At 38.4% G+C, this 27313-nt stretch overlaps 1 protein-coding gene and 1 pseudogene across 5 annotated transcripts in view; one reads left to right on the top strand and one right to left on the bottom strand.

Annotated features, from left to right (window-relative positions):
• Window positions 1–27313, bottom strand: part of APAF1 (apoptotic peptidase activating factor 1) — an 87453-nt gene that overhangs the window by 22606 nt on the left and 37534 nt on the right. For all 5 annotated transcript variants that reach the window (XM_032346683.1, XM_032346685.1, XM_032346682.1 and 2 more), the window contains exons 14-20: window positions 25451–25577; window positions 24361–24486; window positions 21076–21207; window positions 17453–17578; window positions 7251–7412; window positions 2978–3106; window positions 308–433 (exon numbers count right to left, since the gene is read on the bottom strand). In XM_032346683.1, coding sequence (XP_032202574.1) covers window positions 308–433; window positions 2978–3106; window positions 7251–7412; window positions 17453–17578; window positions 21076–21207; window positions 24361–24486; window positions 25451–25577 — 928 coding nt within the window. The remainder of the gene's footprint in view (window positions 1–307; window positions 434–2977; window positions 3107–7250; window positions 7413–17452; window positions 17579–21075; window positions 21208–24360; window positions 24487–25450; window positions 25578–27313) is intronic.
• Window positions 3752–5838, top strand: LOC116592395 (annotated as a pseudogene).

Raw genomic sequence — 27313 nt, forward strand, 5'->3', positions numbered from 1 at the left:
TATGGAAATTTAAAGTGGAAAAAAGAGTAAAAAATTAAGTCAATATATTATCTCGTAATATATTTAAATTAACCAAAATACAGTTTAATCATTGGACTTCTCTAGCACCTGGCTCATGGTAATACTCAATGAATGGGATGTTTGGGATGAATGAGACTGTTATGGTCCATATAATAGCACTTTTCAAGGATAAATATTAATCTAGTAGTTTCTTGTTTTAATTCCCCCAATACTGCTCATCAATTTCTTAGTTTCTTAGATGTAAACATCAACAAATGTCAAAAATGAAAATCTCAGTATTTCTCACCCTGATTGTCTGGTCATCAGAAGATGTCAAAAATGATGATCCGTCAGGAGAAAACATCACACAATGAACCCAACTTAAATGTCCTCTGCAATCAGCCACTTTTAAACATGAGTCCATATTCCACAACTACAGAATAAACATAGCATGTAAGAAGTAACATTCAAAAGCATTTCAAACATTTCAAGAATATTGAAAAAAAAGCAAAAGTAAACCAGTAATTTCACTTCTAAGAATACAGGCAAAAAACAAACTAGCAAAAACACAGAATGACTTGTACAAAAGATTATTCACTGCATCTTATTTTTAATGCAAAAAAACTGCAAACAACCCAACTGACCATCAATAGGGAACTGATTGGATGAACTACATAATGGAATATTATATAACTGTAAAAACACCCAGATGATGACTAGTCACTGGGATATATTATTTACAGAAAATAAGCAAAGAACATATATATTTCCACGGAAGAGTCTATACAGGGGCATCTGGGTGGCTCAGCCGGTTAAGCATCTATCTTGGTCTCAAGTCATGATCTCAGGGTCCTGGGATCGAGTCCCGCATCAGGCTCCCTGCTCAGCAGAGAGCCTGCTTCTCCCTCTGCCTACCACTCCCCCTCCTTGTGCTGTCTCTTGTCTCTCTCTTTGTCTCTCTCTGAAAAATAAATAAAACCTTAAAAAATAAAAATAAATTTTTTTAAAAAGCTCTGATTTGAAATAATGCAAACATTTTTTTTTAATTTTTTTTTTTAAGATTTTATTTATTTGCTTGACAGAGAGAGATCACAAGTAGGCACAGAAGCAGGCAGAGAGAGAGAGAGAAGGAAGCAGGCTCCCTGCTGAGCAGAGTGCCCGATGCGGGACTCGATCCCAGGACCCTGAGATCATGACCTGAGCCAAAGGCAGCGGCTTAACCCACTGTGCCACCCAGGCGCCCCTGCAAACATTTTTTTTAATCAAAAAAATAGACTGTTTTCCACTGTCATCTAATCCTCGTTTCAACTAATGGCAAAACCTTACAATAAATGAATATGCTAATTGTACATGTGCACATTTCTGTTATTCATGCTTATTATGAATTGTCAATGTCTGCCACCCTGGCTGCATTTTGTCCTGAGTTCTTCTGTAAATTACTCAAATATATTCCAGCCTAATGAAGTACCATATGTGCCTGAGTTCCTCTCATTAAACTCTGAATGACAGACCTACTTTATGATTTCAGAACAAGCATGAAAAAATAAGTACTTCATCACATGCCCAGTGGTTTTCAATCAGTGAGTTCTGTGGTTATAAATTAATTGTATGAAATTTTCTTTGCCTTATCAGTAGAGTCCTAGCTCCTGTGGACATACAGAGCTAAAGGCCAGAAAGGAAAGTGGCTCCTTAACTAAAAAATCTCCCTTGAAAATTCTTCCCTTCTTCCTTCTTGTTCTTCCCCATCATTTCTCAGAGCCCCCAAAAGCACGTTCCTATTTTAAGAAAAAAGACAATGTTTCCTGGAGCTTTCTAATAGTAGAGGGTAGGGATTTTAGAAGTGACAGAAAAGGCTGAAAGAAGAGTTGCTCCTCCACTCTTCCTTAAAATCCTGACAAAAACCCAGAAAAAGGAAATTTCCAATCACAACTACCTTGAGGATCTACAAGTAAGGTCCAAGATCTACCACATCTGAATCTTTCAAGACAAGGACTCCACTTAAGAGAACACTGCCCACAGCACCCTATTTCTTCTCACCATTTCAAACAGGGCTGGAGCTTATTCACACTCACTGCCCGTTCTTCCAATGGGTAGATTCTTGGCAGGGAAGTTCGTGTTAGTTGCACTGTACTTGCTTCTGTACTTAGAATTAAGTAGAGATTACAGAGCACACCCACTCGCTCTCATCTTTTCTGTATCTCCATGCTGATGAACTACAGCTCAGAAACTCTCCCCCAACAGCTTTGCAGTGAGGAACAAGGTTGTCAAACTCACTAAAAATTGCTGAAATAAGCACGGAACACTAAAGAAGTACTTGCAGTAGTCAAGCTTCCTTTGAGAAGAGCCTGTGAACCAAGTGGATTTCTCTATTTTCTGGATAAAGGCCCATACCCACTTTCTTGCACTGTCATTACAAGAAACTTGAAATTACCTGATGGTAAGACCCATGTAAGGAATAAGTAGTAATAGAGCTGGGAAAAACTAACTCCATCTTTTGGGGGAAAAAATCAAGAATTCACTCCTTTTTGAAAAAAACATAGCCTTTTATTGGGTGAAATTCCTCCAGGACCAGTTAGATATAGACTCTGAATACAAAAATCTATCACTTAAGTACAAAATTATAAATATGAACAGGCAATTTATAAGTCATTTTACTCATTAGTGCTCACCAATGAACATTCTAGGTTAACCAATTCGAAAATGAACTTTTGTCTTATTCTTCTCAATGATCTAAAGAATCTGAACTGGACTCATCTCTCATCCTTTTTTTATAGAAGATCCTTTCTTTCATATTATTTAATAGATGCCATGTTTCTGCCTAGAATGAACCCATGTTCATTCTACTGTTTCCAAAGACCTTGGCACATGCTAGCCATTTAAGAAATGCTTGGTGAATGATACTGTCACTCCCTGTAATATTACCAAATAATAAATAGTATTTCCAGAGTACCTCTGGAAACCCAACTTCACTACTCACCTCCACACAGCACTGGGACAAAGCCACTACTGCCAAATGATTTTGTGGGGAGAAATCACAATACTGGATGGTGCTGTGATGGCCTGTATGGATTTCTGCCAATAAGCCGTTGGTATGAATGTCAAAAAGCTGTCAACATAAAATAGGTATCTATGAAAATAAAACACTTTTAAAAATAAGCTATACTCAAATGAATCTAAATTTTTAAGTCCTGAAAAAACACAATTACTAAAAACTGGCACACCTATTAACAGTCATAAATAAGATATAAATCAATATACACATACTTTTAAAATACTGCTCATCTTGAAACATGTTTCCTATAAAGAAAAAATTATCACGGATGATCTCTCAAGCTGGTCTGGGGAGAAATAAAACCTTTGTGAATAAATGAATGGACTAGCCAAATTAACATACAGAGCAGCTCTCCTGAATGCTTGTTTATTCAAAAGAGGAAAATGGATATTCATAAATGAAGATGATCAAAATAATATAGAGCAGAGGCTTGCTACAATGAAATTAGCTCAACTATTTCTATTTCTCTTCAGAGCTATCAAATTACTCCATTATGATCATTTTCCCATTTTTGAACCAAAAAAGCTATTTTTGAATAATGCAAGCTTCATTTCAACTTTTGAAAGATTTTTAAGTGTTGAATATATTCTTCTGAAGCTTCTGCCAAATGATAAAAACATTTATACCAATATATAGTATTGTGATTTAAGACCAGGGCATTGTCCAGAGGAAAAAAAACAAAACCTTCCAGTGGGAGCCATGAATATGTTTTGTGAATGCACAGCCCTTCAAACATGCACAGATGGTAAGCAGCACAGCATCAGGAGCCAAGAACAAAAGACAGGAAACTATACTTAAAATGCTTCCCAGGACAGGTCATTCTTTAAAATTAGTGGTGGAGGGGCACCTGGGAGGCTCAGTCATCAAGCGTGTGCCTTCAGCTCACGTCATGATCCTGGGGTCCTGAGACAGAGTCCCACAAGCTCCTTGCTCAGCAGGAAGCCTGCTTCTCCCTCTGCCTGGTCTGCATGCTGTTCCCCCTACTTGTGCTCTCTCTCTGACAAATAAATAAATAAAATCTTGGGGAAAAAAGTTAAAATGGCAAATTTAAGATATATTTTACAGGGGCACTTGGGTGGCTCAGTGGGTTAAAGCCTCTGCCTTCGGCTCAGGTCATGATCCCAGAATTCTGGGATCGAGCCCCATATCGGGCTCTATGCTCGGCAGGGAGCCTGCTACCCTCTCTCTCTCTGCCTGTCCCTCTGCCTACTTGTGATCTCTGTCAAATAAATAAATAAAATCTTTAAAAAAAAAAAAATATATATATATACACACACACACACACACACATATATAGTTTACAACAAAAAAATTTTAGGGGCGCCTGGATGGCTCAGTCGTTAAGTGTCTGCCTTTGGCTCAGGTCATGATCCCAGGGTCTCTGGGATCGAGCCCTGCGTCAGGCTCCCTGCTCAGTGGGAAACCTGCTTCTCCCTCTCCTACTCCCCTAGCTTGTGTTCCCTCTCCTGCTGTATCTCTGTCAAAATAAATAAAATCTTTTAAAAAAAATTTTAATATTCATATCTTATAAATGCAATGATTCCTTTTCTGATCCTACAAATTTTAACAAACTTAAGACAAAAGGAGATATTTTTAATTTTGTGCTTTATAAAGGTAGAAACTCAAAAGCACCCAAGATCAAAGGGTCACAACAACTAGATCAATAACAATATAAATGGCTCCTCAGTGATTTTTATATAACTATACGGCATAATGCAACCTTTAAAATTGTACCATTGGTGGGGGGGCGCCTGGGTGGCTCAGTGGGTTAAGCCGCTGTCTTCGGCTCAGGTCATGATCTCAGGGTCCTGGGATCGAGTCCCACATCGGTCTCTCTGCTCAGCAGGGAGCCTGCTTCCCTCTCTCTCTCTCTCTCTCTCTCTCTGCCTGCCTCTCCATCTACTGTCAAATAAATAAATAAAATCTTAAAAAAAAAAAAATTGTACTATTGGGTGGCCCAATAGGTTAAGCAGATGACTTGATCTCAGTTTGGGTCGTGATCTCAGGGTCGTGAGTTCAAGCCACCCACTGGGCACCACGCTCCACACTAGACATGGAGCCTACTTGAAAAAAAATTATACACACACACACACACACACACACATACAATCTCGGGGGATTTGAGGAGCTCTCAAGAGACTTAGGCCTCTTCCTAGGTCTGTGCTCTCACAGAGAAGAAGGCAAAGTTCAGTTCAAGTGCAAAGACAGTGAAGCCCAATGGCAAAAAGCCAGATGAGTTTGAGTCTGACATCGCCCAGGCTCACCTTGAGCTGGAGATGAACTCAGACCTCAAAGCCCAGCTATGGGAGCTGAATATAAGAGCAACCAAGGAAACTGAAGTAGGTGGTGGTCAGAGAACTATTATCACGTTTGTTCCCATTTCTTAAATGAAATTTTTCCAGGAAATCCAAGTCTGGCTAGTTCATGAACTGGAGAAAAAGCTGAGTGGGAAGCTCATTGTCTTTACTGCTCAGAGGAGAATTCTACCTAAGCCAACTTGAAAAAGCCATACAAAAGGTAAGTAAAAGTACCCCAGGAGCCACACTTTGACAGTCATTGCATGACACAATCCCGGTGGACTCGGTTTTCCCAAGCAAAATTGTGGGCAGGAGAATCCGTGTGAAACTAGATGGCAGCTGGCCCATAAAGCTTCATTTGAAGGGTGAAGCACAGCAGAACAATGTGCAGCATAAGGATGAAACTTCTCTGGTGTCCATAAGAAGCTCACCGGCAAGGGACGCCTGGGTGGCTCAGTTGGTTGAGCAGCTGCCTTCGGATCAGGTCATGATCCCGGCGTCCTGGGATCAAGTCCCGCATTGGGCTCCTTGCTCGGCAGGGAGCCTGCTTCTCCCTCTGCCTCTGCCTGCCTCTCTGTCTGCCTGTGCTCACTCGCTCTCCCTCTCTCTCTCTGACAAATAAATAAAATCTTAAAAAAAAAAAAAAAAGAAGCCCACCGGCAAGGATGCTAACTTTGAGTTCCCAGAGTTTCAGTGGTAAACAAAATTGATTAAATAAAACACTCACAGTAAAAAAATAAATAAAATTGTACTATTTGGGGTCTGGAGAATAGGAAGAGGTTGATAAAAGGATACAAACTTTCAGTGAGAAGATGAATGAGGTCTGAGGATCTAACGTATAACATGGTGACTATAGTTGATAAAACTGTATTGTATAAGTGAAATTAAGAAAGTAGAAATTAAATGTTTTCACCAAAAAAAAAAAAATAAAAAGGTAAGCATGTGAGGTGACAGATGTGTTATTTAATTCCATGTGGGGGGAAGCCTTTCACAAAGCATACAAATATTAATTCATCATGTTGTATACTTTAAATATCCTACAATTTTATTTGTCAACTGTACCTCAATAAAGGTAAAAATAAAACTGTAATATCTCTTATTCAAGTCTTTTAAACTAACTATTTCAATGGAATGTCACTGGGTCATAAATCAGAATACCTACCTTTCCAAATCCATGGTATAACATGGGACAAATTTTTTGGCTGCTCTGAATCTCGGCTGCCTCATTATTAGCAGAGGGCTACTGAAATCTGCTGTGTCCCTTGGATAGTTATATTAAAAGAAATAATATGTGAGAGCACTCCGAATATAACAAATGTAAGCTATTATTAGATTTTTTAAAAAAGGAGAGCATTTTCTTGTCATTCACTATTTTTACATATTGCCCTCATTTATATCACAGAACTCTTAAATATTCTTCAGTTACTGACAAATACTTCTATCACAGTCAGCAAATCCTAATGAATTTCAGGGGTAAGAAAACACTTTGAAAATCACCTAAACCAATGTATTCAAAATTGTAAACAAACAAAAAAAAAAAAGCAGAAACTATTCCATATTTTCAATAAATTTGAGAAACAATGGACTAGCCAACATAAATTATTTCTGTATTACAGAATTTCTGGAGGCCTAAGTATGTTGGTATACACTGAGAACTCTAATGGGGGAAAGCAACACATAACATTTCCCAAACCTATGTGACCATGGAGATCTTTCCTCACAAAGCCTATTGACCACCTCCTGGAACACAGTTCTGAGAATTATGAAATTAGGGAGCCAACCCCATATCATACAGCTATACTTTGATTATATCAATAAACAGTGTACAATGCAAAAATCAGTTGACACTTTCATTTTCTTTAAATCAGGCTAAATTGGCTTATTAAAATACTGATACTTACAAAGATTTTATTTTTTGCTGCCACCATTATCCTAGCACCATCAGCAGACCATGAACAACATTTCACTATCACTTCCATATCCTCTTGAGGCTCCTCTGAATTTAGGAAGAACTGCTTCACATCAATGCTTTTCCTCTCGTTTGCTGATTTCACATCCCAAAGCTTCAGATTGCAAAAATTTTTTAAAAAGTTTAAGTTTGTTTTAATCTCAAATCACACCTCTAGAATTTCACCTGGATTAAATGCAAATATTCGCTTTTTCTACTGAATTGTTTTCACTTATGCATGACTTTAAAAATTAAGTACTCCAGCGTCATTCAGCACCTTCCTAAGAAGAAACAAACAAACAAAACTAGAACCACGGCCTGAAACGCAAAATGCAAAATGTAAAATTAAATAAAATGTTAAAAACTCCTTGCATGGTGTGGAGGAGGCTAAAGATTAGGTGTTGACAGGACGGATGAGACTAGAAGAAAGGTGAGAGGAGGCTCACAATTTGCCACTGCTGCCCTCTGCTGAGCCAGGCGTGAAGCGCCCACCGACTGCACGCACAGCCTGGACACCACACAGGGCCCAGCCTAAACCGAATTACAAACATAGCAGAACATCCAGGGATCTAAGGAAGCCTCTGAAAATAGAAAACAAAGAATATGTGAAAGGAAGCAAGACACCTTGTGTGTTTGGTGGTGCCAGACAGAGCTCTAAAACAACTGGATCCTGAAGAATGGGATACAAAAGACTCTAAACCTCCCCCACTAGCAGAGCTGCCTGAATAGCACAAAAGAAAAAGGCCTTCAAGAAGGCCCATCTTCACTCCCCTAGGCCTTGGGCAGCATCCGAGCTTCATAGAGTGATAATGGCTGCCGTGCCCAGACCAACAGTTGGCCAAGAACAAGGATGGGGGGGGGGGGGGGGGAAGGAGGAAAAAAAAAATAAACCCATTTCTTGGGCTTTGGGCTTTAACTCAGCTTCCAAGGTACAGCTCCAAGGTAAAACCAGATTTGTCTGACCAAGCACATTTCTAAATTTCTTTCAAGTTTAAAGATGCATTATATACACTAAGGAATATAGCCAATACCAAAATCTTTCCCCTTGCAATGAAATTGGATGGAGCAAGAGACATCAGATACTAAAATAGCCCTTCTTGATACTTAAAGAGAGGAAAAAAAATCCCTACATATGTCAGAAGCTTCAGTCACATCAACTAGGATATATGATAAATCAAACTGTTTCCCTCTTAATATAAAAAAGAAACCATTGCCTAGATTTAAGAAAGAAATAAAAAAACTAACACAACCCAATTTCATTAAATCCACCTAAACTACAATGTGCATCTGGACCTGACTTCAGCTCCTATCCAATGAGTGATGAAAGTCCACATATCAAGGAACCAAGTAAATAACAGCATTTGATTTTGAGTAAGTCACTATATTATCATCAAGGCCCACGTGCACCCTGGCCCTTGTATGTTTAAATGGCAATTTTTATTTTTTTAAAGATTTTATTTATTTATTTGACAGAGAGAGAGATCACTAAGTAGGCAAAGAGGCAGGCAGAGAGAGAGAGAAGCAGTCTCCCTGCTGAGCAGAGAGCCCAATGCGGAACTCGATCCCAGGACCCGAGATCATGACCCGAGCTGAAGGCAGAGGCTTTAACCCACTGAGCCACCCAGGTGCCCTAAATGGCAATTTTTAAATAAAACTCACATTTTGAAATGGTTTGTCAACAAGGCCTAAAAATCACATGCTGATCAACATGATACCCTGCAAAATGCTTAGAAGATTACACAGCCATTTGGGGCAGGAAATAATTTTACAGTTCTTCATCCTCTCAGAAGGCAAAAGCTTTAGAAGACTTTGACCTTGAAATGCTGTTATCCAATATCATTTTGCAGGACCTCTGCTTACTACCTGTCACTGTAACAGCATGAACCAGCTAACGATGCTGGCTTAATAGCACAGTGGGAAAGCTGCCATAAACACAGCAGTTCTCACCAAGAGTGCAGTAATGTCTCTCCCCTGCTGCTAGTTCTCTGCGCTCTACAACCACTTTTTGATACTCACACATGAAGTCAAAGTCCTGTCTCTGAAGAATTTTAATATTATTTTTTTGTTTTGTTTTGAGTTTGGAGAAGTCTTAATTTGATCTGAAAGAACACAGCAAAGTTCTATCATCTTGAACACAATAACGACTATGCTAGTCGCTTTGAGATTATAAAAATAAATTAGGTACAGACAGCTCTCTCAAAGAGTTTAAAAGTCTATAAAGGAGGTAAGACAAGCCCATAAGTGACTCTAATAAGGTACATCAAATGTATCATTTGAGAGGAAAAGATACAGCACAGTGGGAATGTTAGATCCAAGCTGTGGGCTTGAGAGAACAGTTTTTGCAGAAGTGGACACCCTGAAGATCAGTAGACTGCAGACCAACTTAGGATAGACAGAATTTCAACACTAGAAAGCCAAAAGGAACACTCTACGGCCTAGATTCTAGGTTAAACGGTCAGCATAAGCTAAAGTACAAAAGGGGAAAGCAAAGACAATGAAAAGAGAGAACAGGCTACAGTTTGAGTGCAGTGTCAGGTGCCTGGACACATCCTAGACATGGCCCTCACCTGTTCTCAGAGCACCCTTTCACCATTTCCACAGCTTATCTATTCCCTTACCTCTCTCTCCAACTGGATTCTGAACAACTTCAGGCCAGGAATTCATTGTTTGGTGTTTTGTTTTGTTTTAGTATTTAAAACCCAAATATGCTTGTGTCTGACACATAATAAGTATTCAATAATAATCAAAAAATACATTTTAAGTGAAAAGACAGATTCTTCTCATGTTTCAAGCACAGGTGAGTAGAAACAATTGTGTTACTGAAGGAAATAGTGTTCAGGTCCAAGATACAGATAGAACACACAAATTCATCTTCACACCCTCCCAAAATCCATGTAAAAGCAATAGTAAAGAGAATTTTTCTCTTTAGTATTAGTTCTTTAGGAGTAATTCACAAGGCAAAGGAGAAAGGAGGAAGAGATAACAACAACAAAACTGTAAAGTCTAAAAACAGCAGTCTAAAACAAGCAATAAGGGGACTTCTAAAAACTGCATCCTGATTCCACCATGGGGAAATCCAAGAAGCAGCCCAATCCGTACCATAAAACTCCTAAAAGGCTAAGGAAGTGTACCAGATACCCTCTGTTAAGGATGGAGAATCACTATAAATCCCTTGAAATCCCCTTCCCAACTATGCAATCCAGGTTGCTACATCCCGACTCTAGCTGAAGAGTAGAGGGTTTTTCTACACCCGGCACAGTTGAGGCAGGGTCACCATTCTAAAAATAGGGAAATTAAGAGAAAGTCTATATCCCAAATGTTGAAATCTCTACCTAAACATCTTCTTGCCAACCAGACTTGTACCCTACAGGGTAGGAAACTGAAGATTTTTCTCTGAATATCCAACAAGATCAAGACAAAAGATCTAAGGAGTCTGACATTAAGAGTTTACCATCAAAAATGGCAGGGATAATCCTACAGAGGAAACTCACAATTAGCAAGCTCACAATTCCCTATCAGCTTTTTGGTGCTGCACTCTTAAATATGAGCAGGATACATATCTAATACATATACAGATCTTCCTCAACTTACCATTGGATTACATCCCAATAAACCCATCATAAGTTGCAAATGCATTTAATAACATAGCCTATTGAACATCATAGCTCAGCCTTGCCTACCTTAAATGTGCACAGAACACTTACATTAGCCCACAGCTTGGCAAGATCTAACAAAGCCTATTTTATAATAGTGTTGAATATCTCATGTAATTTGTTAAATACTGTACAAAAAGCAAAAAACCAAAATGGTACTATAGATACAGGACAGGCTGCATGTGTATTGGTTGTTCACCCTCTTGTCTGCATGGCTGACTGGGAGCTACAGCTCGCTGCCACGGCCCAGCATCACAAGTGAGAGTCACGCTGTATTTCAATATCCAGGGGAAAGATTAAAATTCAAAATTTGAATACAGTTTCTACTGAATGTGCATCACTTTTGCAACAGCACAAAGCTGAAAAAGCCTAAGTCAAACCATTATAAGTCAGAAACCATCTGTAGGTATATCCAAGATCAGATAGCTAAGCTGGATCTCTAAAATGCAGACAGAAACCAAAACCAACAGAGGAAACAGCAACTATACATGAATACAAATTTTTTAAAACAAACTATTTTTTTAAAAGATTTTTTTATTTATTTGAGAGAGACTGACAGCAAAAGAGGGAACACAAGAAAGGGGAATGGGAGCAGGAGAAGCAGGCCTCCCTCCGAGCAGGGAGCCCGTCGCAGGGCTCAATCCCAGGAACCCCGGGATCACGACCTGAGCCAAAGGCATACGCTTAATGACTGAGCCACCCAGGCACCCCTAAAACAAACTATTAACACTCAAAAAAAGATAAAAGATACTGCATCCAAAAAACATGAAAGAAAAGTAGGAAAAAATGAAACATCCATGAAACAAAAGTAAAAAAAATGAGAAAAACTGATCATAAGAATGTGTACTTAAAAACATGAAAACAGAAATTAAAAATCCAACAGAAGGATAAGAAAGTAAAGCTAGAAAATAAGGCTAAAGAAATCTTCCAGAAAGGAGGGTAAAAAGAGAAGGAGAGAAAAAACAAAGGTAGAGGAAGAAAGAAAAAGTAGAGAAGAATAAATCAAAAAATTAAAGGAAGCCTACAGAACTGAAGTATTTGAATTTTCAAATTGAAAGAAGCCACAAAGGGGCACCTGGGTGGCTCAGTCAGTTCAATGTTTCACTCTAGGTCTGGGCTCAGGTCATGATCTTGCAGTTGTGGGATCAATACCCAAGTTGGGCTCTGTGCTCAGTGCAGAGTCGCCTTCAGATTCTCTCTCCCTCTCACTCACTCTGCCTCAAATAAATAAATAAAATCTTTAAGAAAGAAAAAGAGAAAGAAGGAAAGAAGGTAGGCAGGCAAGCAAGCAAGCAGACACCAAGTGCCAACCACAATAAATGAACACAAACCCACACCACACCAAGGCATATTATCACAAAATTTTTAAAAAGAAAAAATACTGGGGATAAGAAGGAAGATCTTAAAAGTTTCCGAAAGAAAACAGATCACATAAGAATCAGAATGGCTTCAAACTTTTCAAGAGGAACTTTAGAAGACAGACGACAAGGGCACAATGTCCCCAAAATTCCTAGGAAAAATTATTTACAACCCAGAAATCTATATGCAATCAAAAATACCAATTAAATATCAAGTTAGACAGATAAGGTCTCAAAAATCTACCTCCCAAAGATTCTTTCTTAGGAAGCTAGAGAAGATTCTCCACCAATGGGAGAAAAAACCAAGACGACAAAAAATCTAAGAAACAGAGTTTTAAGTCAAGAGAAAAGCAAAAGAATCAGACACTTGAAAAAATGTTCATCATCACTAGCCCTCAGGGAGATTCAAATTAAAACCACATAGAGATATCACCGTACACCAGTTAGAATGGCCAAAATTAACAAGACAGGAAACAACATGTGTTGGAGGGGATGTGGAGAAAAGGGAACCCTCTTACAATATTGGTGGGAATGCAAGTTGGTGCAGCCTCTTTGGAGAACAGTGTGAAGATTCCTCAAGAAATTAAAAATAGAACTTCCCTATGACCCTGCAATTGCACTCCTGGGTATTTACCCCAAAGATACAGATGTCATGAAAAGAAGGGCCATCTGTACCCCAATGTTTATAGCAGCAATGGCCACGGTCGCCAAACTATGGAAAGAACCAAGATGCCCTTCAACAGATGAATGGATAAGGAAAATGTGGTCCATATACACTATGGAGTATTATGCCTCCATCAGAAAGGACGAATACCCAACTTTTGTAGCAACATGGACGGGACTCGAAGAGATTATGCTGAGTGAAATAAGTCAAGCAGAGACAGTCAATTATCATATGGTTTCACTTATTTGTGGAGCATAACAAATAGCATGGAGGACATGGGGAGTTAGAGAGGAGAAGGGAGTTGGGGGAAATTGGAAGGGGAGGTGAATCATGAGAGACTATGGACTCTGAAAAACAATCTTAGGGGTTTGAAGTAGCGTGGGGCGGTGGGAGGTTGGGGTACCAGGTGGTGGGTATTATAAAGGGCACGGATTGCATGGAGCAGCACTGGGTGTGGTGAAAAAATAATGAACACTGTTATGCTGAAAATAAATAAATTAATTTAAAAAAAACAAGAGAGAAAAGTAAAAGAATCACCAGGATAATAAAGGAAGCTCTCCAACTGGACAATGGAAGTAGTTTCATCAATCAGAATAGAACAACAGAACACCCCAAGAAAGTTATTTCCAAGAAAAGAAAATATATCAAACATCTGATAAGTGTGAGTAACTTAAGAAGCAATTTAGACAAGGGATAGTTTAAAGATGAGTTAGTGATGAGCACTTTAAGAAAAATAAGTATAATGTGTTAAAAAACAAAATTACAGTGTTAATGTACAACACATTTAATCCCAAGGAAAACAAGCAGCTAGTATGAGAAAGGAAAAAAACTTGTACTCAACCATGACCAGTTACAATGATGTAAATCCTGGACACTGATCTAATCAAAATCATAAAACATATAGGAACCATAAAGGGGGTCAAGCTTGGGAAGAAAATACAGCTCAATGTGGAGCACTGTAAGTCTGAGGCACAGTATATTATCTAAGTGACAACAACTAGTAGGAGGTTAGAGATGCAGGACCCAAGCACACAAGAGAAATGAGGGCTGGAAGTAACACAGCTGAAAGTCACTCACAGAAGAGATGAACTTCACAGAAGAGATGAGAGTTCAAGCCATGGGACTAATGAACTAAGATGGGAGAAAGGTAACGAAGCTGGTATTTAAGTGAGGTACTTAAGAGGTACTTGAGGAACAGCTATTTTTATATTATATATATTAACAGCTATTATTTTATATAAAAAAGATTAAGAAGGGGTTAGACAGAAAAAAGGAATAGCCATTTTTATATTTATATATATTTATATATAATATATATATATAGATATATATAAACAGCTATTCTTTTATATATAAAAAGATTAAGAAGGGGTTAGAGAGAAAAAAGGAAAAAGTAGAAAACACTGATATCAGGTTAGAGTTTCAGAAAGGAAATATAGGTGGGTGATGGGGGAAGAAGTGCTGAATACTGGTACTACAACAAAAAGAGTAAGTCTTGGCTAAAGAAAAATTTAAGATTTCACACTAATCCAGAGAGCATCAACCTTTACAACAAAAACAATGGAGACTGAAAATAAAACTAGATTTTATATGCTTCCAGGGAATACAAGAAAGACACTAGGCTTAACAAGTTTGAAATATGGAGTGAATAGTCAGGAAATGAAGGCTAGTGCAGGTAGCTTATGAAGTCTAACAATGAAGGGGAAAATAGAATGACAATTTCGGAGGAAAACATAATCCATGGAGAATCAAAGGTTTTTTACTTTTTGGTTTTGGAAAGGTCCAAGAACATGTGTTGGCTGAGGGAAAGGAATCCAAAGAGAAGAAAAGCTAAAGAAACATAAAGAAAAAATAATTAGTGAAGCAAAGCATGCAGGGGAGAAGAAAAAAAGGATCAGCAGGCCTAAGCAGAGAACTTTCTGGGAACTGATATGAGAAAAAAGAAAGGGAGCTGGGATTTTTATGACCATTTTTGAGGAGATTTAAGGAGGAGATTTTATTTGAGAGACAGAGAGAGAGGGATTGTGAGAATGAGTGGGAGAAGGGGCAGAGGGAGAAGCAGACTCCCTGTGGAGCAGGGAGTCTGACACAGGACTCGATCCCAGAACACCAGGATCATGACCTGACCCAAACACAGAGGCCTAACCAACTGAGCCACCCAGGCCCCCTGAAAGAGAACTCTTAATGGGTGGTGTCAACCTTCTGAATAGGTAGGTATGAAGTAAGGTAATCTCCAGAGAGTGAAAGGGATGCAGTGACAAGGCTGGGGGCTTAAGAACAACAGCAAAAGTCTGGAATTGGAACTATGATGAATACAGCAACAATCAATTAGGAATGAACAGAGCATAACTTGGCAGCAAAGAAGGCCAGTTCAGCTACACACCTTAAATTTATGAAACGGATAGTCTGGTTTCACGAATGTCTTTAATGTTAAGCAACTTAACAATAATGGAATAATGCTAAGGAAAATGGAATCTTCCCAGAACCTGGAATTAGCAACAGTGATATGACGGAAAAACCTGATTTGAGATATAAAATGTCTTCTTCTGAAGTCATTCACTTAATAGAAAACAAGAAATAATAGCCTTATATAACTGAAAGATTCTCTCAGAAAAGAGTTGTCTTAACCCATCCAAGGGTATTCTGAAAAGCCTCTTCAGATATAGATTGTCCTAAAGGAAGGGACAGGTATTTAGTATTTGCAGATAATATGTCATAGAAGTCAGAATCTATTTACCTGAATATTCTACCTAAGAATGCTTCCAACATCTACAAACAGCTAGAAAATTCCTTAAGGTAGAATTCTACCCAGAAAGGGTTCCTCGATGCCCTGAAGTAATTTGTACAAAACCGAGTTATCTTCAGTGAGCAAAAAGAAATCAAAGATTCAACCAGAGGATCTGCACCAACAGATTTCACCTTCCTGTAACTGAGGAGTTACTGATAACATTAACAAATCTCTTCTCTAGTGATTCTAACAAACAAAATAGTGCCCGGGAGAGTTCAAGTATTTCCCTGGAAAAAATATATGTCAAGAAATTTTATTGCGTGCATGTTTTGAGTATAATTCTGTAGTATGAACTTGAGAATACAAGAAGCTATGATGTCTCTACAGATCATAAATCTATATTCAGTCTCATCAAAGAAAAGAAGATACATGAAAATGAAAGAACTGAACAGCACAACACATTTACAAGTGGAAACAAGAAGATACACACACACACACACACACACACACACACAGATAGAAGGATGGATGTACTCAGAACCAGACAGACAGACGTGAGAAGAGAACACTTTCTGAAGAAGGCTCTGCATAAAGATTTGAGGGGCATTAAAAATATAGGCCAGCAAACTGGAGGCCAAAACCCTAATAAAGACTAATGAAATATATATAGGAACAGTAGCTCACATAAGCTACATAATTATCTCGCCCAGAACAATTAGTGTTAAGGGGACTAGAAGAAACAAACCGGACAGGAACAGAGGTAGCAGAATGATGGAAGGTAAAGTGCCTGATGAGCCTGGGTTTATCACAATTTATAATGTAGCACTTTTGTGTCCCAGCTGAAAGTGGCAAGATGAAAATAGAGGTAGAAAGTTATTCTTAATCTGTACCAAGATTAAGAGAGACAAGGAACACATCTTAGAAAGCTGTATCAAACATAAGGAGATGACAGAATGAACCACTACAGAATGGGAGGGGAAAAGGTAGACTGAAAGACGAGGTCAAAGATAGATTAGAATTAAAAACAAAGAAAGGAAAATCAATGTAGAGGAGACTAGAATGATGGTAGAGACAGGAATAATACAAAAAGTGGTATTAGGATCTTAGAGAATTTAAAGAATTTAGTTATCTTAGACTAAAAATTTCAAGAGGCTGAATATAATTTTTCCCTAGTTCTGCCTTTTACCTGCACACGACTTCTTGAGAACAGGAGAATATAAAATAAATGGCAGAATAAAGAATAAATAAAAGTAGGGCCTTTAACAAATTTGACACCACAGATCTCAAAATTTTATGAAGTTATAAAGACATGCTTAAAAATTAAGAATTCAAAATATAGGGCGCCTGGGTGGCTCAGTGGGTTAAGCCGCTGCCTTCGGCTCAGGTCATGATCTCAGGGTCCTGGGATCGAGTCCCGCATCCGGCTCTCTGCTCAGCAGGGAGCCTGCTTCCTCCTCTCTCTCTCTCTGCCTGCCTCTCTGCCTACTTGTGATCTCTCTCTGTCAAATAAATAAATAAAATCTTTAAAAAAAAAAAAAAGAATTCAAAATATATTTACTTTAAAGCATAAGGCAGTAAACCATTTGTAAACAATCATTATAACAAGCAATTACAGTTATATTAAATGTGCTCCTAGAAGTTGGGGGGAAAAAAGCTCTTCCTGTAGAAATGAGAAAAAGAGAAGCCTATTTCTATAACCAAATCATAAAACCACAAAACTACAACCAATTTTAATAAAAAACAAAAGCGTACCTTTAATGTTCCGTCAGCTGAACAACTAGCCAAAAGCTTATCATCTGGTGAAAATCTGCAGTGATTGACTGAATTTGTGTGGCCAAACATGGTATTTCGGCATTCTTTTTGATTCAAATCCCAGAGCTATTTGATACAGATAAAAAGATAACTAAAAAACTAGTACTGAATAAGGTAAAGCTAGAATCTCATAACATTCACCCTTCCCTCCCATTTAAGCTTTTTCAATCAGAAAAATGTTCAATTCATAGTAATGAAGTCAACTTGTGATTACCAAGTAATGGGTCAGCCCTTAGATCAGCACCTAAATCTACAAAGGGACCAAAAGCTTACCTAGGCTTTTAGTCTGAGAACTAAGTAAATAAATAATTACTGCTCATTTTAACAAAGTAGTTGGATTATTATTTTATTCAGCTCTCTAATAAGTAATATGTAAAATAAAACGCTCTCAAATTTTTTTTTGATGCTAGGTTACCCAAACGGTCTTTTTAAGATTTTCAAATGCAAATCTTGAGTCTACTTACTAGGCTAAAATCCATTAATGTTCTAAAAAATGACTTGAAAAGTACAAAGATAACAAAGATAGATATAAATATATTTGACAGGAAATTGAAGAGGCTTGAAGAGCAAGTTAACTAAAACTAAATAAACTTTAAAAAAAGGACAATGTGGGGGGCACCTGGGTGGCTCAGTGGGTTAAGTCTCTGCCTTCACCCCAGGTCATGATCTCAGGATCCTGGGATCAAGCCCCACATCTGGCTCTTTGCTCAGCTGGGAGTCTGCTTCCCCCTCTCTCTCTGCCTGCCTCTCTGCCTACTTGTGATCTCTCTCTGCCAAATAAATAAATAAAATCTTTAAAAAAAAAAAAAAAAAAAGGACAATGGGGGAAAGTGAACATGGACCAGTGAGATCACAAAACTATTACTTATTATGTTAGGTGTGATAATGGTATGGTACTAGGTTTAAGACCTCAGATATCCACACTGAAGTATTTTGGGTGCAATGTCATGATAACTGCGATCTGTTGTAACCTGTTACAGCCAAAAAAAAAAAAAAAAAAAAAAAAGGAGGGGAAGAATAAAATAAGATTGGCAAAAAATTAATAATAGTAAGAGCTAGACAATGGATACCACAAGGGTTTATTATTGTACTCTCTCCTTTTGCATGTGTTTGAAAAGTGAGTAAAATATAAATAAAAAGGGCTATAGTCCTCTCAGGGGATTTATACTAACTATATTAAACACGGAAGAAGAAATCATCCAACCCCAAAATTAATACTGACAAAAACCCTTTAGAAATGACCAGTGAGATAAGTCCTATTCTTCATATCCATCTCCATCCTAGACTTCTTTATCCTAGTGCTAGATAAATCCTATTTTGCAGGCAAGTTACACAGGGGTAGCTTCAGATTTCCATATTTTCATTGCCTTCTCTCAGTTCAAGAGTCACAAGAAGTGAATTCTAATTGTCCACATGGTAATACAGGTGTGGTATAGCAGATCTTAAAGTAAAACTTGTACTTAATTAAAATTTTTTTAGAATGCATAGATCTCTCTTTGTTCTCACATCCTAGAGCTTTTTGTCTATAATTAAAATGAGGAAAAATAAACTTCTTCAGCCTACAAAATATTCAAAAGAAACACCAAGGGGCACCTGGGTGGCTCAGTGAGTTAAGCCTCTGCCTTCGGCTCAGGTCATGATCCCAGAGTCCTGGGATCGAGCACCACATCAGGCTCTCTGCTCAGCAGGGCGGGGAGCCTGCTTCCTCCTCTCTCTGTCTCTTCCTGTCTCTCTGCCCACTTATGATCTCTGTCTGTCAAATAAATAAATAAAATCTTTAAAATAAAAAAAAGTGCTTACATTTAAAAATAAAAAAAAGAAACACCAAAAATTAATCAGAAATAATATAGAAGCTGTAGCTTTTTAGAGGTGGATTTATTCAATAAGGTAAAGCATATCTGAGTAAAAATGAGCTATGATTATAAGATTACATTGGTCTGTTATTTTAAACCAATCCAGAGTTTTCAAATTGTGCTATGCAGGCCCCTAGGGATTCCAGAAACATGTCTGAAAGGGGCCACTCGGGGGAAATAAGAGAGGGTACAAGAGAGTAGAAAAGCAACCTCAGGGTGCCTGGGTTGCTCAGTTGGTTAAGCAACTGCCTTCAGCTCAGGTCACGATCCCAGAGTCCTGGGATCAAGACCCACATCAGGCTCCCAGCTCCACAAGGAGTCTGCTTCTCCCACTGACCTTCTCGCTTCTCATGCTCTCTCACATTGTCTCTCTCTCAAATGAGTAAATAAAATCTTAAAAACCAAAAGAAAAAGAAAAGCAAGCTCAGGGGCGCCTGGGTGGCTTAGTCAGCTAAGTGTCTGACATCTACTCAGGTCACGTTCTCAGGGTCCTGGGACAGAACCCCGCATCAGGCTCCTCGCTCAGTGACTGAGTCTGCTTCTCCCTCTCCCTCTGTCCACCCCCACCCCCTGCTCATGTGCACAAAGCCACACATTTCTCTCTCCAGTATATAAATAAAGTCTTTAAAAAACTAAAAATGCAAAACCGCACCCCCACTTCAACCATGGCAATGGGCTTTATCTCTTATACACTGAGCTTCTACGTAAGTTTTCTTTTGATGGGAGGAAAAAAAAAAGTTTCCGCTTCCTAAATTGAATGAAGGGGAAAGCCGGGACAATTTTCAGTATTTTCTAAAATTTTTTAAAATGATGTATGTAAATGTCAAACACAGAGTCTATGAAGTTTTTCAAACTGAAATGGTTTGCCCAACCTCCCAAAAATATAATGTCCCTTTGCAAAGATAGTGCAACATTAAAAAAGGGCAAAAACCAAACCAAAACAATTTAAAGTTAGTGAATCTTTCCGGAACCCCAGAAAATTTAATCTAGCTATCTTTAATATTCCACTTCAGAGAAAAAAAGATAAAATTTTTTATAATTTGTAACTATAAAACATTATCAAACATATATGAAATATTTTTGGTTTTAGTTTTTTTTCCTATCAGCATCTTTTTCCTTTCTCCTAATAACAGAACTTCTGAATCAAGCCTCACTTACAATTCAAGTAGAGCTCACGTCACCTCATTTGTCCCATTTTTACATGGCTAAACTTGTAATCTTTAACCAATTCAAGAATTCCATCCTACTGGCCCACAAGCGTTACTTAACAATGAGAATATAAGCCAAACCAGGTCTTGGCTTAGTCTTAGTCTTCTTTAAAATTAAATCTATGGGACCCAGGAAAGAGTACGTTTCTCTTCCTTTGTGACTATAAGCTGTAAGACCCATGAAAGCCAGTAACTGAGAACGGCCGTATTTCCTGCCACACAGAAAGAACGTGCCTGAACCAACAGAGTCTAAAGATGGAGAGGGGATTAGACTCCAAGACTGTAATTTGAGCATCTGGAATCAATTATGCCTAAAGCCATGCCCCCTGTAGACTTTTCAGTTACATGAACCATTAATTTCTTTTTCTTTTTGGCTTAAGCAAGTATGAAAGTTCCTATCACTACAACCAAAAGAGCCCTGACTAATAAAAGAGAAAATCGAAAAAAATGTTCTGATAAACCTATCAAATTTGTCTACGTAGTTCTCCCTATCCATACTTACTTTAAGGAAGCAGTCACTTGATGCGGTGGCTAACAGAAGGTACTGACTGTTGTTGGCAAAATGGCAGCAGTTGACTTGCTCTGAGTGCTCATCGTAGATACGTACTAGTTCCCCTGTCATAGAATTCCATATCTAAAGAGAAAAGAGAACATAAAATTTACAACTCCCCCTTAACTTTCAAAGGAAGAACAGAAGAGCAAACAAATGTGAGCTGTTTTGTGGCCGTCTCCCCAGTTGGACATGAGGCTAATGAATACTCCCCTTCTCTAAAATATGCCCGTATTTTTCCAGGATGTTTTTTTAAAAAATTACTTGCAAGTCTACACATATGTCTTTCTATAGGATAATTAGAATCCCATAAAAAATTATATTCTTCAAGGGCAGGACTGCACATGGTCACATGAATGACAGTAGATAGAGAAGTACTATACAAGGTGGAATAACAGACTTTAGATCAGAAGGATTAAGTCGAAGACCTGGCTCTACCATTTATAAATTGTGTGTCCATCATCAAGTCCTTACTTTATCTGCTTCACACTTCCCTCCTCAATAAAAGGCGGATACTTACACCTGTCCTACACAATTCAAGGTACCAAATGAAATAAAGGACAAGCTAAATTTGCTGCTGATTTCTAGGTATCAATAAAAAGTAAAGGAAGATGGATCAATGAAAAAAATTAAGGCTTTAGATTCTGAGGGAAACCTAGCTTTGAACCCTGGCTCTATTAGTTATCTGTTAATGTGAGCTTGGGCAGATGACTTCATCTCTATTTTCTTACCTGCAAAATGAGATCAATTTACTCTTACTCTGCAAGTTGTAGTGAGAAATTGATAATGTAATAAAACAAAGGTTGTAATATAAAGCCTCACACAGTGTTAAATTCCCAAGCAGAAGTAATCATCATTCTAGTCACTATGTAAGACAATAAAGCATTGCGTTCTGGAAGAAATAAATTACCTAGTCTTCACTGGGCTCTGAACTTTTTAGAGGTATTAATGTCCCTCCCATAGCATTTTCTTTCTTTTTTTTTTTTAATTTTTTTTTTTAAGATTTTTAATTTATTTATTTGACAGGCAGAGATTACAAGTAGGCAGAGAGGCAGGCAGAGAGAGAGAGGAGGAAGCAGGCTCCCCGCTGAGCAGAGAGTCCGATGCGGGGCTCGATCCCAGGACCATGACCTGAGCCGAAGGCAGAGGCTTTGACCCACTGAGCCACCCAGGCGCCCCCTTTTTTTTTTTTTTTTTTTTAGATTTTTAATAACTTCTACACCCATTATGGGGCTTGAACTCATGACACCAAGAAGAAGGGCCAAATGCTCTACCACCTGAGCCAGCCAGGTGCCCCATATTTTTTGTCTTATTGAAGTACTCAAAAAGAGGTCCAAAAAGTTTAAGTTCTTTAACAGATATTTGTGCCTCTAGTTTTTTACTTTGACCACTCAGAAAACAGAAACTCAGTGTTATCTCCTTTTATGCCACATAGCTCTGACTTTGGAAGTATCAAGACTGGCCAACTCCCAAGTGTGACTTAGTAGTGGCTATGGAGTTAACTAACTAGTTGGTTGTAAAGCCACCTAGAGAGTCCAGTCTATCAAGAAGTAATTTTGGGGGGCAACTGGGTAGCTCAGTTGGGTTAGGAGGCTGCCTTCGGCTCAAGTCATGATCCCAGGATCCTGGGATTGAGCACCGCATCAGGCTCCCTGCTCAGCAGACAGCCTGCTTCTCCCTCTCCCTCTGACTGCCACTCTGCCTACTTATGCTCTCTTTCTGTCAAATAAATAAATAAAATCTTAAAAAAAAAAAAAAAGATTTTTCCAAGGTCCTAATTTGTCTGGACACTCCAAGTGGGTGTAGACCCCAGGAAAACTTCCAAGCCAATTTTCTTGCTCCCAGGTCCAAGCCCCACCCCATCCAGCCAGTTTCAACAGTCCGCCCTTCCTTCCTTTCTCCCTCCCTCTTTCTTTCTACCTCTCTTTCTTTCTCCCTTTCTTTCCCTCTCCCTCTCCTCTTTATTTATCTATCTACCTATTTATTTTCAGTACTCCCACAAAGTCAGGATCACCTTTTTTTAAAAAAAATATTTTATTAATTTGAGAGAGAGACATCAAGAGAGGGAACATAGCAGGGGGAGTGGGAGAGGGAGAAGCAGGCTTCCCTCAGAGCAGGGAGCCCGATGCGGGGCTCGATCCCTGGACCCTGGGATCATGACCTCAGCCAAAAGCAGAAACTTAACGACTGAGCCACCCAGGTGCCCCAGGATCCACCTCTTTTTAAAAAGCCTGAAGCAAGGGGCACTTGAATGAGTCAGTCAGTTGGGAATCTGACTCTTGATTTCAGTTCAGGTTATGATCTCAGGGTTATGAGACTGATGCCCAAGTCAGGCTCCACACTAGGCGTGAAGTCTGCTTGGGATTCTCTCTCTCCCTTCCCCCTCCTTCCCCACTCTCATGTGTGCACAGGCTCTCTAAAAAATAAAAAATAAATAAAAATTTTTTTTAAAAACCTGAAGTGAGGTGCTTGGGGTGCCTGAGTGGCTCAGTTGGTTAGGCATCTCTTTTTTTTTTTTTTTAATATTTTATTTATTTATTTGACAGAGAGAGATCACAAGTAGGCAGAGAGGCAGGCAGAGAGAGAGGAAGGGAAGCAGGCTCCCTGCTGAGCAGAGAGCCTGATGTGGGGCTTGATCCCAAGACCCCGAGATCATGACCGCAGCCGAAGGCAGAGGCTTTAACCCACTGAGCCACCCAGGCACCCCGGCATCTGACTCTTGATTTCAGCTCAGGATTGTGAGCTGAACCCAGCATCAGGATCCACACGGTGTGAAGCCTGCTTAAGATTCTCTCTCTCCCTCTGCCCCTCCCCCACCCCACCCTCCCCACTCCACCTCAAAAAAAATCTAGGTTGCACTTCACAAAGTATGTATTTTACAACAGGAATCCAATCTCAGACAGTAAGTCTGTGCAGCAACACTTCCAATCACAATGCCCTCAAAGATTCTAACTGATATGCACCCATAGACTTATGGATAATAAACAGTAGGCATATTCATTCATTTATAATTGTTTCTCCCACCTATATGGTAAATATCTCTGGCTGAGAAACCTGTACATTTTTGCTGGTGCTTAAAAATAGACACTATTAATTTGCAGTAGCTAAAACCTGGTATGCCTCAAGTCAGTAGATCAACAGGCAAGAGTCCTTTACCCCTACTTAGACTAATCCCTATACCATGGAAAAAGAAAATGAATTCTATGGTAATTACTCAAGAGAAAAATATTTCCCTACCTTGACTTTTTTATCCACTGAGCAGGTTGCTATAAACCTGTCATCTGTAGAGAATGCACAACAAAGCACTTCATCCTCATGAGCCTTGATTTCTAGCAGTTTCTCTCCTGTTTCAGCTTTGAACACCTGCACAAGCAACATAAAATCCTTTTACCATAAACTTAATGGCCACCATTTGATAAAAATCTTTCTTTAAAAGATCTTAATCCATATTATTTTGCAGTAGTAATGAACCTTAGCAAAAAACACCCCAAAAAGCAGAATATATATCAGAATGTATATGCCTTAACATAGAGAACTATCTCTTATTAAATGTTTGTAATATCAATAAAAAGAGCCAGCAGAGTACAGCTTCAGTTCTTGAGGTTAGTTTGGAAAATTCTTTTTTTCTTTTCTCTTCTTTTTCTTTAAGGTTGGCAAATTCTTAATCAAACAGACAACCTTTCCTTCAATCTGTTTTCTCTCTGGGTCTCAAAAGCCAAAATTAAAAAAATTAGTAATAAGGCACATATACAAAAATAAGGTTTATAGTCACAATCTTACAAAGACCAAACCTAATCTAAATATCAAAGTTTTAACTAACTGATTCTGTTCCCTTCAAAATTTAAAGAAAAGCACTCATTCACATATTCCAAAAACAAACAAGAACTTAAATTCCTTCAAAGCACCTTAGGAAATAATATAGTCTGATTCCTGTTTATAGTCAGAAATCTGTGTCTGAACCTGTGATAAAATAGGTATTTTACTTAATCACTGTTTTTTAATCAGAGCCCTGTTCGCTGTGCTAGAGAGTCTTTATGTCTTTTAACAATTTGCATTTCCTCATTACTTTTAGAGGGCACTTGGATGACAGTAACTGATTGCTAGGGTAAAAGGTACTTTTATGTAACTCGGCAACTTTAAAACTATGAAAACACACAACCATATCTTTTAAATTTCCAGAAAAAGGCTTTCATAAAATGTTCAGGAGATTTGGATTTCTCTATTTCTAATAGAGAATTTTTCTTCAATTTTAGGATTTAAATATATTCTAATATGCACAGTATTAGGTACATGCCTCTTTCAATTTTTCTCAAGAGATATGTTTTACCTGTAAGGTTTTATCAACTCCACAAGAAGCTATTCTTTGACCATCCTCAGAAAAGCAAGCATGGTAAACAGCATCTGTATGGGGGCGGACAACTAAGCGGGAAAGATTCTTGATGTTTTTTTTGTTTCTACATACAAGGAAAAAATGAACAGGAACCTAATAAGTAAGAGTAAAAGTAATTTCTTTTTCAGTTATAAACTGTCTTTAAACATTGTTGTGTTGCCAAAAATACAAAATTCTTAAAATTAAGTTACCACGATGTAAATGACAGCACAGATCTCCTGAAGGAAAAAAGTATTATGAAAGTGGGTTTTTTAAGAGAGATGCTACCCTATATAAAGCAACCTGTCAGGTGCTGCAAATATCACTGAGTTGGGAGAAATCTAACTAATCAAATACATGTTGCTTTCTATTTTCCTTGGATATATTAATGATAACATGTGCAGAGAAAACATTATGTAAGGATACCCTCAAAAAAATCTCCATTGTTTTTAAAGGGAAAGAAGCCAGGACACCTGGCTGGCTCCATCAGGTAAGCAACCTGACTCTTAATTTCAGCTCAGGTCATGATCTCAGGGTTGTGAGATTGAGGCCAGCATAGGGTCCCACTGGCCATCGAGCCTGCTTGAGATTCTCTTATATACACATGGACTCATTTAATCTTCTCAGTGCTATGAAAGAGCACTATCATGTGAGAGAAGCTGAATAACTTTCCCTGGTTATATACAACCAATAAAGCAGAGGCGGGAGCTTCTGGGCAGCTCAGTCATTAAGTGTCTGCCTTCAGCTCAGGTCACGAGCCTAGGGTCCTAGGATCAAGCCCCACATTGGGCTCCCTACTCTGTGGAGAGTTTGCTTCTCCCTCCTCTGCCTGCTGCTGCCCCACTGTGCTCGCTCTCTGTCAAATAAATATTTTTTTAAAAAGCGGAGCTGGGTTTCAAGCCCAAGCAGCCTACAGCCAAAGTCTGTTCATTTTATACTAAACTACAGCATTTATGGACTAGTAACAGAAAAATCACCATGAAGTGAAACAAATGCTATGATAAAAAGTGAGCAAGTATTCCAGAATACAGACAGATCTATCCTAGCTTCAATGAATTAGGGAAATCACCTACAGCAACCTATTTGGAGAAAGGGCCCAGGACTAATAAATACTGCGAATATCAACCTACAGTTTAATTCAGATAAATTATATATGTGAAAAGACAACCATTCATGTTCATTATTTCTAGCTATAAGAGAAACGTGGCATATAGAAGGTGCATGGAAAATAAAGTTAGACAGACCCAAGAATTAAATTCTATTCAACAAGCTATACGAGCTTAGTCAAATCTCAGCAACTCCGTGCCTCAATTTTCTCATTTGTAAAATAGACCAAATAATATTTACCTTCTAAGGTTTGAAGGTAAAATGAATAACGTGCGCATATCTTATATAACAGGCATTAAAAAGATGAGTTAACCCTTTCCTTTTTCTAACTGATAAGATTAAGACAAGAGCAAAACTGAACAGTCTCTTAGAGGAGTTAGAACAATCAAAATTCAATGCAAGTTTAATCAGGGCAATGTGAAGGGCCAAGGGCTAATCACTTTATAACTAATATCTCATTTCAATCTTCACAAAAATAATACCTCAAAGTATTGCTCTCTATTTTATATATGAAAAAAAGAGCAAACCGTAATTTGTTCAAAATCACAAAACTCTCAGGTTTCAGAACTGAGACTCAAATCAGTGTCTGTGACTTCAAAGCCAATGTTCTTCACTAATAAACTGAGTTATAATAAGTAAACCACTTGGTGTTATTATTTAGTATGATTGGTCAAAATGCCTACAGGCAAGCATCTATTTCTATGAACTCTTTGG

Source organism: Mustela erminea, chromosome 6 (genome assembly GCF_009829155.1).
Source record: "Mustela erminea isolate mMusErm1 chromosome 6, mMusErm1.Pri, whole genome shotgun sequence".
In the NCBI taxonomy this organism is placed as follows: domain Eukaryota; kingdom Metazoa; phylum Chordata; class Mammalia; order Carnivora; family Mustelidae; genus Mustela; species Mustela erminea.